Below are 14389 nucleotides of genomic sequence, written 5' to 3' on the forward strand. Positions count from 1 at the left end.
TAAAATTTAACATGTAATCCAGTTAATTGCGGTATTTATCCATTCATATCAAATCGGAAAATTTTTAAACTATAGAAGTTAACGGGTCAAATAAGTAAAAAAAACTGTTTTGCCGCTGTATATAGCTTTCCGCCATTGCTTCAAATAATATGAATAAATTGCTGCTCCTTATTAGTTAAATCGAATTTGACGAGCTTTGACCTTTTTTTTTAGTATAGAATATCTGTTATATATTTCGGTGCAACTGAGCGTCACACAAATATGCAATCAATTAATTAGTCAACAAAAAAAATCTCTCTTTACATCATTCAAACTGTAAAATGAACATTTAATCAACCAATTGACCATTCTTTCAATTATTAACAAACCAACCAACCAACAATATAATCAACCAAACATGCTTAAATGTACGAACAGAATGAATGAGTAACTTCCACTAAACATTGTTTTGCTATATCTGATATCTATACTAAAACAATTATTAGCATTGTAAAATAAGTTCTTGAATCAATAAATCGATAGCCAGATTATATCTTTGAGATGGTCCTTTATTTATATGTTTATCACTCAAGTCTTTGTTATGGTATAAGTGTTGACAGTTTTCTGATAGAATATAGGATATAAATATATATGTCTCTGGTACATATGACAGTTGCTTAAATTCACGTTTCGTCTGTTTGTCAGTTTGTTTGTAGATTAAGTCTTGAAAATTCTTTCGTTCTTCATTTTTTTTTACAATGGAAGAAATATGTACTTTTCTCTTCAAAACATTCAAATCAATCATATAAGTGCTTAAAAGTTAAAGTTCACCATGTTTCCATATTTTACGCTTCATCCGGCACGAAAACAAACACAGATATAATCGGTTTGTGATATAATCCTGTTTACGTTTATTTATTTGGGTCACCTTGTTACCTCGGTCAAAGTAGGTTATTGAACTATCGTGATTAAACTATACATGTATGTAAACAACCCAGTGTTAACGTTATATCAGAATTTCTATTTTTAATCTTGTTCTGACATAATTATACGAGGGTCTGGATTTCCATCTTACTCATTCTTTTATTTTATAGGTTTATTTCTTGGTCAATTTTTTGTCTATTATTCTCAATTCTTTATATTTCAGCAACCCATAATTCTCTTTTTTTTTCTTTGGAGTAGTTTTCTCTATTTATATTTTAAGCCATTTTTTCTACACATTTTGTCCACTGTCCACTATTCTCTATTCTAAAACATCCATCCCGACCTGAATTAACCTTGTGTTGATTAATTTATTGCTCAAAGTAAGATTAATGTCTATAAAATGTACTATACGTTGTATAAGATTACTTGAATATGTTACCATGATTGGAAATAATAACTTGTGTCACCTATAAACACTATAGTTTTAATGTATTTTGGTCACTGCAGATCTTTTGCAGATGTTATGGGTGAGAGTTCATAATGATTTTTTTTTATATACGATGGCCCTTTACCTGAACAGTACTTAGTTCATTAAATAATGTCTTGGACTTGGGTCCTGGAATTTCTGTTTGGATAGATGGTGCATTTGGCTCTTCTGTTGCCAATCTCAAGACACCAACCGACTTGTGAAATCCTAGGAAAAAATAATTATGATATGAAAATGAAAAATACTATTTAACATACATAACACGTTTGAGTGTTCAACATTTTTTTCAAGCAATGCTAAAAAGACCTTTCAAGCAGCAAAAATGTCCCTCCAACCAATTGCAAAAAATGCCTTTCAACCAGCGCAAAAATATCCTTCCGACCAGTGAAAAAAATGTCCTTCCAACCAGTGCAAAACCGTCCAACCAGCGCAAAAATATCCTTTAAACCAGTGCAAAAATATCCTTCCAACCAGTGCAAAAATGTCCTTTCAGGTGTTTAAAAACTTTAAAAACAAATTTATGTTAATTTATTCATCTTCAAACCGTGTAACAGCATATGGAATTATTCAGCACGTGTAAGATCGAGAAAAAACAGGAACAGCGTTATAGAGATTAAAGTAGGCAACCCTTTATTGACTTTGATTAACATTTATTTTTAGATAAATACTTTTCTACTTGGAAGTACAGATGTGCCCATTATATGCTTCCATTTCGTGTACAAACAAAACTAGTTGACTTACTTCTTTTGGTATAATTGTGGTAAATGGATGGGAATTGGGGTTAAAAGGGGGGACAAGAAGGACTTGCGATCATTCCAAACAACAAATACAGTTGTCTTATATATTGCTTATAATATCTGAGAAACGGACCTAACCACGTAACTTTACGGTGACCAATGAACCAAGGAAATGAGGTCAAGGTAAGTATAAAACATGACAGACGCCCACTCACACCTTAAAACCATGCCATACACCGAATAAAGTTGGCATTTGCTTAATTATATAGATTTAAGAACAAACAAAATGAAAATACATCATGTATCACTGATTTGTGAAACGAAGTCGAGGTCATATATGAACACTGTCTGACGGATTGTTAGTCCTTGAATGTTTCGATATATGGCAAATACGTGTATCCATTGAACTAATATAGACATCAGCACATTTGATCGAATGATTTGTTTTTATACCATAATAATTATAATGAATAAGAATCAGAATAAGAATATTTATTATTCCAATCAAGGGCCCTTGATGGGCAGCATAACATGTACACATAAAACAATACATCATGATTTGTAACGTGATTTATAATGTGAGTCAACATTATTGATCATTCATTTACATATATGTCAAGTGGACATTTTTTATGTAAGAAAAAGTCGAGGTTTCACAACAACAACAATGAATTCAAAACAGGAAGCGTGTTTTCTGATTTATAATTAAATAATGTATTAATAACGTATGCATGCAGGGATTTTAAAATTATAACTTTGATTATCCTTAACGTTCACCAGTTTATTATAATGCTGTAGTGCAGTATTTTATTACCATTTAATAAAAACTTTCGAATAAGGTTAAGTGATTTTATTTTATAGTATTCAAATTTCGTCAGGCTTTATTCTTTAACTTTATGAAGCACACATACCAACCACAAGAGGGTCAATCAAAGACTAGGCATACTAAATATTGCATGTAGAAACACCAATATATTGACGACACTTACATTTACTGCGGTTAGTTGCAGGTGCTGATCGTTTGGAGAGCGATACATGCAAAACGTCTATATAGATATATTTATCATGTATGTATATCTATAAGGGGACGGGATGTCCTGGCCCCTTCCCCCTAAATCAACCTTTTAAATGGTATTGAATTTCATTTGAGATAAGTGAACTGACGGACAATGACTTTTGTGTCCCCGTCGTGTCACATTGAGGACAAAGTCAATTAAATATTAGTTACATGTATTATGGTATTTTAAATTAACAAATTATGTACAATGTTTACAGAAACAAATACAATGCTATACTATCCTCTTGTATTAATGATTTAATACTGTATAATTTTCAGGACATAAAAAGAATGTAATAGAAAAAGCTTACCTTCAGATTTTGTAAAAATTTTGCTTTTAAGAGCAGGGACATATCTGTACAATAAAGTTCGCATTGTCGCTGTGAAGCACAAGGATATATTTCTCTTAGTTTAATAATACAAATTGCAGGGGCTTTCTCAAAGTTTCAATATCCCTTAGATAGAACTGGTATAAGCCAGTTTACAATCCGATTGTTTTTACCTAGCTATAATGCTATGTGTACTTTGTATCAGTTTTATATAGAAAATGTTGATAATAATCTAACGTTATCAGTAATTTTTTTCAAAAAGTTAGAATCCTTTATTGTCAACGAATAAAATTAATCAGTGATTTTGTGTGTGAACCAACTAGTTACCGAATATGGTCAATAATGGAGGTACCAGATGGGGCATTTATTTCTGGATATTTCTTTAATTTTTTCTTCAGTTATTTTGCTCTACCCAGGCACTCGGTCTCCCTCTCTTTGGAGACTGGAGTGCATGCAATTCCATCAGTTTTTTGTTCATTAAAATGATCTTTCTCTTTTTAACCGATATATCAATATACCATCATATATTTTAACATTAGTAAACAGCCATATCTCCTTAATTTATCTATTCTTTATTTTTTGGGTCATACTTGTGTACCCTTGATCCATTATTGTCTTCTTTTAAACCCCATCTAGACCCCCATAAAAGATAAGTAATTCAAACCCGTATAACCATTATGCATAAATATCGATCGATCATTAAAGTCTGTTGTTATAGAGGCAGATGGTATTTAGCCAAATGAAAGGAGACTCCAGTTGGTTTGTGTTCATTTTTATCGTTTGTTTTTAAGAATAAAGTTGTTGAAATGACTTTAATCGTCTTTAACAACATTTAAAAAGAATACCAATATCTTGGTTATCTGATCATTCAGCATTATGTATTTCATGATTTAAAAAGACTCTGTTTTTATCAGATTAGTGTCTAATTGTTTACACAAGACTTACAATGATATAGTTACTACACTTCGACGAATACACGTATTTGATTACACGCTGCGTGTATTATTTCTATAATGCACATGTAATTAAATTCTAGTGATTTACCCTTGACAAATACCTATGCCCTTAACAATTATCACATTCATATATAGATCGCTAAATCAATATAGACAGGAAACGGAAAATATGAAAACAATTATTAATCTGTTTTGTTGTTTTGCTTTATTGTATTTGTAATTGTTTGTAACTATATATTGTCATGAATGTATATGCACTATGCCCCTTGAGGGTACCTCTTATGGAAATAAAAGATATTCTATTCTATTCTATTCTATTCTACTAGTATCTGATTGAAATTATCCTTTATTGTTGCTTTTTTTTTTACTCTTTGGTACAATATCATTTTACAAATTGGTTCGCCCAGTCTAGCTGGCACATAAAGCAGACCTATTAGCAGCTTGTTGTTCATGTTGTTCGGTGTGAGTCAAGGCTCCGTGTTGAAGGCCTGATCATTGGTCGAGAAGCAGAATCTATTTTAACACGACCAATGAACGTGATGAATACACGTGATAAATTTGAATACACATTGCTAAAGATATTTACTATGAAAACTATGAATGAGAGTATTTGTTGAAAAAAATAAAAATTACCTTTGCCTTTAATGGTTTACTTTTACATAAATTGTTATTTGGATGGAGAGTTGTCTCATTGGCACTCATGCCACAGATTCCTACACCTATTTATGATAATAATACAATAGAAATATTTTTATTGGCACAAACTCAATTACAATTAAAAACCAATTGTTCAGAGAACAATTGAAGATCTTTCACCAGTAAGAATCTATTTAAAAAGGAAAATATTAAAATTTGATTTTAAATGTTAGTTTCAGCGTCAAATGACAGCTTATTGTATGCTTATTCCAAAAATATATGGTTTCTATATAAAAAAAAAAAAAAAAAGATTTTGCCACCAATTAGATCAAACCCCGGTAAATTAGTACAGGCATTGACATCTTCTAGCCATGTTTCTACCAAGCCAAGGATATGAAAATTTGAAATAACTTGTAAAAAGTGACTGTCATTTATTCTTGAACTAATAAGCCCTTCAATATTCCACATGGCTATATTGAGAAGCGACTTTTGGTCAAATTTGTTAATCATTCTAGGTTCAATAATAAATGTGGTTGGGTTATTTTAGGATGTTGGGACTATAATATGATACATGTACATATATAATACTGGACACTGATGATTTTTTTTCCCTACTTCATCATTTGATTATAAACATAAAAATAAAATAACAAGCTACATAAGATATGTATGTGCTGTAAAAAGGAACAATAATTATAACAAAAAATTAAATTAAAAAAAATTAAAACAAAATAATAATAATAATAAACAGTTACAACAAAATACTTTCTATCATGACTAGATTAGATTCATAAATTTGTTTATCATTGGTTAGTTGTGAATGTTTTGTTCAGCATCAGGATGAAATGTTGCAATATTCGGTGGCCAAGATGTATAGGGTGGTACATTCCATGGTTGACGCCATGAAGCACACATGTTCATAGGGATTTGCGGAGGAAACCATTGCATAAAAGGATTTGCTGGCGGCGAAGTCATCATGTTCATAGGTGAAATATGGTTGGTCATTTGAAGACTTTCGAAAGCGGACGGATTGGATGATGGTCTTGTCATGTCCATGTTATTCATTGGCAATTGAATATTTTGAAATGGAGGCGCATATGAAGGTCGATCGTTCTAAGACCCATTTGGTTGACCATACTAGTGTCGTAATGGTCTGGGAGATGGCGGTGACAGATTCATAGCAGCTTTCAAATGTTTGATAATGACCGAGAGTCCAAGATTGTTGATATGAACTTGGTCATGGAACATGTTATCAGATGGTCTAAATTGCTCAATAACAGTAACATTTGAATAGTTCATGCATACACTGCCTATGATTTGATTTGCTTCGGTCACCATTTTATCGGAAAAGTCTCTTCGGCTTGTAATTAGAGACACATATACTTTGGCATGTATCTAAATATATAGCTAGGTTTTTGTACACATATCGAGAAGTTTAACAAATTCATCATCTTTAATACCATTATTTTGTAGGTCTCTAGTTCCAATGTATAGAAGTACGTTTTTGGTATTAAATTCTACCCCCTTCTTTTCTATAAAGTTGGTACATGTAGAGGCACCTCCTCGAATAAACCGCTTGACATACCTGGCGCCAGGTGTTAAGCGCTCTGTTTGAATCCTTCGAATGACTGAATCTCTCAGGATCAAGTGGTCACAATTATATGGATTTTTTGTGGCGGTTTATTTTTAGGTTCGGGTTGCTTTTTGTTTCTTACAACTTCTGTCGATTCATTATTTGTAGGTCCGAGTTGCCTTTTCCTTCCCGTAACTTCTGTCCATTCATTGTCAGTTTCAATTTGATCAGTTAAGATGTCAGATAATATGTTTGAATCATGGCACACATTTTTAGTGAACATATTTTTATCATCAGTTGTTGGCCTCAAAGTAATATCTGCATCTGATTCTTCAATTTTGTGTGATTTATTATGATACAGTGTTCAAGTGATTCAATACGATCAACTAATTTTACAATTAATGTAGACATTTTATGTATAGTGATTTTGTGTTCTACTTGATTAGCCTTTAAGTCTTTTACACGATTGTTGGCTACGTTTGCTTTTGTTTTAAGAGAATCAATTCCAGTGGCACAATGTTTGATTTTTGCTTCTATTGTGGATAATGATTCAGTTACTTTTGTTTTATGATTGTTTAGCATCTCGCTATTTTTGGCTGATAAGGCATCTGATGTTTTCATAGTTTTTGTTAAATTTAGAATAGGTGTAGTCGGTCTTTTTAACAATTGTGTCATCAGCAGAGTCATTTAAGTCACATTTGACAATTGTGTCATCGGCCCAGTCGAGCAAGTCACATTTTCCCTTTAATGATTGAAAGAAATGGTCTGAGAATTTGCCACATTTTGCACCTTGAAAGACGACAGATCCAGAGTGGAAAATATTAACTTTGACAGAATTATTTCTGTCTGGACCAATATAAAAATTTACCCTGATTATATTGCAGGTTTTTTGTGGTTGGCAGTTGGTTTTAGACTTCCCAAAATGTTCGACAATTGCGGTTTTCCACACGCTTTGCCTTGTGGTTTTGAAAGTAACATTATTGGTTTTGTTGTCGCATTGAACATGCTTGACAGGAATTTCCCATGCGTTTGCATCTGTTAATTCATTGTCAATGTTATCAATCTCATCACCGGTAATGCAGTCTGCATATTTATCAGGTAGTTTCGTTACACGAGATTTTAACTCGTTCGCCATTTTGTTTGTTTACATGTAGAAAGTCCGTTCCAACATCCATATATAACCGGTGTTTATAGCTTTAAAGCATTCTTGTCATTAAGGTTTCTGATAGAAATGACTGACAAGGTAGGCTATATGAATACACAGATGTAGTGAGTGTATTGTTAAAAAAATATCAGGAGCAGTTTTTCCTCTTCCACAACCGGAAGTATACATAGTATAATATAAGAAAATGCCTGTACCTAATCAGAAATATGACAGTTATTATCCATTCTTTTGATGTGTTCGAGCTTTTGATTTTGCCATCTGATTAGGGACGGATTGTGCCTGATATTCATATGATGAACTCATAATATTTCAATCAGTTTAATTGAAGTCTGGAGCTGGAATGTCAGTTAATTGCAAGTAGTCTGTTGTTATTTATGTATTATTGTCATTTTGCTTATTTTCTTTGGTTATATCTTATGACATTAGACTCGGACTTCTCATGAACAGAATTTTAATGTGCGTATTGTTATGCGTTTACTTTTCTACATCGGCTAGAGGTATAGGGGAGGGTTGAGATATCATAAACATGTTTAACCCCGCTGCATTTTTGCGCCTTTTCCAAGACAGGCGCCTCTGGACTTTGTTAGTCTTGTATTATTTTTAATTTTAGTTTCTTGTGTACAACTTGGAGTTAAGTATGGCGTTCATTATCACTGAACTAGTATATATTTGTTAGGGGCCAGCTGAAGGAAGCCTCCGGGTGCGTGCATTTCTCGCTACATTGAAGACCTGTTAGTGACCTTCTGCTGTTGTCTTTTCTATATTCGGGTTGTTGTCTCTTTGACACATTCCCCATTTCCATTCTCAATTTTATATACATTAAATACATTAGTATAAAAAGTCAAGTATGATAATAACATTCCATACAACTTGATAAAATGTTAAGAAAAAATAATCAGTTTTCAATATTTATTATACAGCTAGGTTGATTTCAATAAATGTTCTGATATTTTGTATTTGAAAGAATTAACATTTGTAATATTTCTTAACGGTATTGGCAAATTGTTCCACAAGAATGGTCCAGAAGACATAATGATTCTGTTGAACAATTCTGTTTTTGGTTTAGGGAGTATGAGGTTTCCTTGAACATCATTTCTTAAGGGATATGGATTTCTGTCTGAAACATAATGAAACTTTCAACAGAGTAAGTGTCTCCTGCTACACAAATATTCACACCAAATCTGTATATCACAATCAGGCCACAAAAACATTTAGCTAGTGAATTGAGACACAGACACAGCAAATTAGTCAACACATTCGGGACTTATGAAGCATAAGTATAAAAAATGTATTGTGAGATCTCAATCCTGTTAAACAGGCAACAGAATAGACTACGAAAACTGACAATTATCAATATAAATTAACACAAAAAACTACTAGCAGTTACTGACATGCCAGCTCTAGATCTCAATTAAACTGATAGAAACAATTATGTCTTCATTATATATAAATCAAGCACAATCCCTCCCGTTAGTTCAGTTTCCTGCCATATCAAAATTATACGAGACGAAACTAACCCGTTTCATGCCAATAACTGGATTTAGAATAAATGTTTTTGTTTCTTTTGAAAAAATAATTTTAATTCCAAAAAAAAACCCACCAGCTTAAATAGCGTTACATTATCGTAACTATATCCTTTGCATTTTAGTTTTTTGGATGGTTTGGTTACCGTGTTGAGGTGAATGATGGTACTTTGTATAACATATACCCATAAACGGTTTAATGTGATGAAATATCTCAGCGAATAAGATGTCTGCACATAAATTTATATTTACGAATAAGTTCATGTACCGATGATCAAATTTGGTAAAATTTTGGACCAGTTTGTAATTTCGAAGTTTTAGTTTTCCTTAAGAAATAAATGAAGAACATCAGCATGTGTATAAATATTTGTATTCCTATGCTTTAAGGTGGTATCCAACACTTTCACTAAAATTAATTTGGCTCGTTTAATTTTCATAAAATTTTGTCAAAGTATTTACTTTCACCCTTTAACAAAAATATAAAAATTTCAAAAATTTTGAACCAATCGTTTCTTCAGAAAAATTACACTGGTTATATAGCAGTTTGACAAACACCAATTTTGATCATTGAGAAGCTTAATATTCCCTTTACAACACAACGTAATTAAAACGTTAAGCTGACTTTACAGAGTTATCTCCCTGTAGTGTACAGTACCACCTTAAATGGAAAATACTTAATTAGAATAAACATGAAAACAAATACAAATAATTTTACCTTAAGAACACATATTTTTTTCATTTATATATATTTTTTTTTATATTTTGTTTTTTGTAAACACATATTCGTTTTTTCGAACAGTTATTTAGTTTTATGAGCTTATGGGGAACATTGCAAAGTTTGACACACAAAAAATAACGATATTTAAGTTTGTACTTTTTTTAAAAAAAAAAAGTAGTTAATTCTGAAATAAAATTGGAAAAAGGTACTTCCCAATAAATATAGACTATGAGTGGGTAGATATTTTATACGTCTTTTCATCACTTAATAACTAATCACTCATTCCCATAAAAAGACTCATATAATAAAAAGTTCACTCAACTTGAAAAAACATGTAAGCACTACATGAATTTGTACTTTGAAACTTAAAAGAAGATTTATTTTGAAATAAACAGATTAAAATGCTACTGATTTTTTTGGATATATCATTCAAAGTACTGCTTACATATAAAATTATCAAGCAGCAGATAAAATGTTAAGTAACTATATCAGGAGTATATGTCTTACAATTTTTTATTAGTATTTCCTTTTAGTAAATCCACCACCAGTGGAAAAGAGAGTATATAGAACTGGGGCAGAAGGTGTGTAAAGCAAAATGTATCATACACCCTTCAAAGTTGCTAAAGGGGTTCTTAATAATGAAGTAATCGTGCCTGCTCAATCTGGACGTTTTTTTTTCACCCCTAGTAGATTTTACAGTACAAATGTATTACCCTAACCGGAAAGGGAATCAATTTTATTTTCGGTGACAGAGTTGACACGTCAATGATATTATTTATCTATATATCAAAGAGTGGTCAAATGTGGAATACATTTCGTGCTCTTATAACCCATAGTAGATTATTACACACATTTCATAGAAAATATGGTAGAAAACACTAACTATTATAACTTAAAGATATAAATAACAATTATTTATTAAGAGCGTTTATAGAAACAACGTTCTTTATAGACAAGGACCTTAATTGTGTAACCTTTTTGTTTACTGTACATATTTTTATCCTGTTGAAGAAAAAAAACAAAAGTATGGGCTTTGCTAATTGGTGAAGGCCTTCCGCTGAACTACAGTTAATAATTTCTATAATTGGTTTATTGTGCAGAGTTGTCTCATTGGCAAACACTAGCGATCTTCTTTTCATATATAATACATTTTGATAAAGATTAAAATATAAATAATTCACTGTAATATATATAAACATGTTAAGAGAAAAACTTGTTTGTCCGGCCCAATTCAGTACACTTATCCCTAAACATGTTAATTCTTTTTAGTTTGACTTGACAACTCTCTGTAATTATGCTTGCCTCTTTCAGGTTTATCATAAGCAGTATACAAATTATAAAAAAAACACAGTTTTATAAATACATTTAATACGGCAGTTTTGTTCAATGGTGTCAGTATTGATAAAACTCCATAGAGCAGAGAATGAATCTGAATAAATCTTATTGTTAATTGAAAAACAAAGTCCCTTAAAAAACCTACGTTTAAATTATGCAGGTAAAAAAGTTTCCTAATGAATTATTGAAAACAGCTATACGTATAGCAATTGTTTGGTTTTCTTTCAACTTTTTTATATACAATTTTACCGCCTTACACCTTATCAAAATATTTAATTTAAAAATAATACCGTGAAAACATATTCGGCTACTTTTTGGTCTCCATAAGTGTCAAGTATAATTGTTGTAGTACTGATACATTTATGATCCGAGAAATTGCATTCGTAGCACCTTATGTGATTTTTTTATGTCCTTTTTGAACTGATCGGTCCTTATACATTATTGGCTTTCAAATATTCGGCTTTAAGCACACCTGATGTAGGTAAATCCAGAAAAGCGCTTTGGATGCCTGAAACATATTACGTATTGTTTACTTTTTTTAAGAAATCGTTCAAAGATCTCCCCATCTATTGCTTTAAATTGACTGACTACAAAAATAATTATGATCTTCAAGGCGATCATTTTGGGTATTGATTAAACAATGCACATTTTACATAATTTGTCACAATATTCAAAGAAGAAATTGAAGTTAATTTCCTTTTCTTAAATGTTTAAATAAAACTGTTGAATAACAACAACAAATTAAACTAGATTGATTTATATTGTTTCAATATAATACATAGCCTTTTATCCTTATACTTTAATTGAAACTTAAGTTTTATTCGTGCGTTATTAAATCCAAAGAACAAAAGTACGTTTTCGATAATACCGCGGTACACAATGCAGGTCAAGTGCTACATAACAAAAAGATTAAAACAAAATAAGTTGATAAACACCTCAGTTCAAATCGAGGTCAAATATACAATAAAGTACTAAATATGCAGAAGATTCAATGTGATAATTTATTCAAATCGTATTTATTAAAACAATGCGTAATAGATTTCAGGCAGGCAAAGTGCTTTTCATTAATAGGTGCATATGCATCTCTTCGACCAGGGTAAACAAAATTATTTTAACTTGATAGTCCAAGACTAGTGAAGCTAACAAAATTAACGAAGCTTACAGCAAAGGCCAACTATTCGCTATCAGTACATTTCCCTCCATTATTCCATGTATTTGAAAATCAAATGATTTATGCTTTTAAGTTTTCTTGGGACACAAAAAAAAGCAATTTTATCTAAATGTGTATCTGATTAATATCTTTGTCACCATTTGACACATAATGAAACGTCACCAGTGTCGGTGCAGAGAGCTGATGAACAAGGGTTATGTCAAAGAATGCTCGTCCTTTATCTGAAAAAGTTCATCGTAAAATATCAAGACCTTGTCGATAAATATTCCACATCAACATACATGGTGGTCTTAAAGTAAACATGCTAGGTGCTGACATTGTTTACTATCTTAATTAAGTGTTCTTTTTTTTCTTTTGTATATTGTTCACCTTCACTTTATAGTCCATATTTGGTTAAACACTTTTGGCGTGATTATACATCCTGCTACGGTGTTATTGTGCTATTGTCATGTTTTGTATTCGTGTCTTTCATTTTTGCTTTATATAGCTATAAGAAGATGTGGTTTGAGTACCAATGAGTCAACTCTCAATACAAGTCATGATTTGTAAAAGTATACCATTATAGGTCAAAGTACGGTCTTCAACAGGGAGCCTTGACTCACACCAAACAGCAAGCTATAAAGAGCCCCAAACAATTACTAGTGTAAAACCTTTCAAACAGGAAAACCAATCTAATCTGTGTAAAAAAAAAGAGAGAAACAAGAAAGCTTTATGAATCATGCCGTTTTGTTTTTCTTTATTGAAATAGTTATATGTTTTTGTAGTGATTAAGATTTATACACAATGGTGACTGCTATTCCCCTATGTTCGACATTTTTACCTTGGTCCGTTTCTGTGTGTGTCACATTGTAGTGTTGTGTCGTTGTTCTCCTCTTATATTTTTGCGTTTCCCTCAGTTTTAGTTTGTAACCCCGATTTTTTTTTTGTCCATGGATTTATGAGTTTGAACAGCGGTATACTACTGTTGCCTTTATTTACCTATTACGTGTTTGTTTTGCTCAGACATTGTTGTCAAACTAATGAAATTGTATGCGAGTGTCGTACAAGTGAGAGGTTAAGATAGTTATAAAACCAGGTTCAAAGCATCATTTTCTATATAAGGTAATGCCTAAACCAATTCAGGAATTTAACAGTTGTTTCCCATTCGTTTGGTTTGTTTGAGTTTCTTTGATTTTGCTATTTGAGTTCGATATGTTTTCCCTTTTACTTTTTTAAGATGTAATGACATTTAATGAAATAAAATATTTTTCATGTTATATTTACTTCAAAACAAAAGAACAATTATAGATAAAAATAAGGTACTTGACGCATTCAGATGTGAGCATTAGTTTAATATAAACCATGTATATTTATAATTTTTTTAGCATAGGTTAAAGAAATCAAAACAATTTGACAGCTAAGCCTGACGATCCTGAAGGTTGAATATAATGATGCACTTTTTTGTCAAGAATTAAACAGTTTACTGGTACTTCACTTCAGAGATGAATTTCTTAGCTGTGAAATGATAAACAAAGTTAGGGAGCAACCATTTATCTTCAAGGGGGTATTTTTTTCGATGATCTCAATCAAATTGGGTTTTTTTCTTCAACATTTAACATTATAAGGTATTATTGGGGAATCTGGATTTCAGAAAATTTTTTCGTCATCTGGTTGACCACAATTTTAAGGAAGAGCCATCCCCCTCAAAGTGAAATGGTCGTTCCCTAACCATACTATATTATCAGGTTCATTCTGTAATGCATACCAAACTACCGTTTATAACCATGATGAATTGCAAGTATAATCATATTGCAAGTACA

At 31.5% G+C, this 14389-nt stretch overlaps 1 protein-coding gene across 1 annotated transcript in view; it reads right to left on the bottom strand.

Moving 5' to 3' along the window:
* The window catches only part of LOC143044199 (4-aminobutyrate aminotransferase, mitochondrial-like), a 48217-nt gene extending 44564 nt beyond the window's left edge, over positions 1 to 3653 (bottom strand). Inside the window, exons 1-2 of the mRNA XM_076216102.1 lie at positions 3496 to 3653; positions 1476 to 1597 (exon numbers count right to left, since the gene is read on the bottom strand). Of these exons, the coding sequence (XP_076072217.1) occupies positions 1476 to 1597; positions 3496 to 3559 (186 nt within the window). The 5' untranslated portion in view covers positions 3560 to 3653. The remainder of the gene's footprint in view (positions 1 to 1475; positions 1598 to 3495) is intronic.
* Between the last annotated feature and the right edge of the window lie 10736 nt (positions 3654 to 14389).

This window comes from Mytilus galloprovincialis, chromosome 9, assembly GCF_965363235.1.
Source record: "Mytilus galloprovincialis chromosome 9, xbMytGall1.hap1.1, whole genome shotgun sequence".
In the NCBI taxonomy this organism is placed as follows: domain Eukaryota; kingdom Metazoa; phylum Mollusca; class Bivalvia; order Mytilida; family Mytilidae; genus Mytilus; species Mytilus galloprovincialis.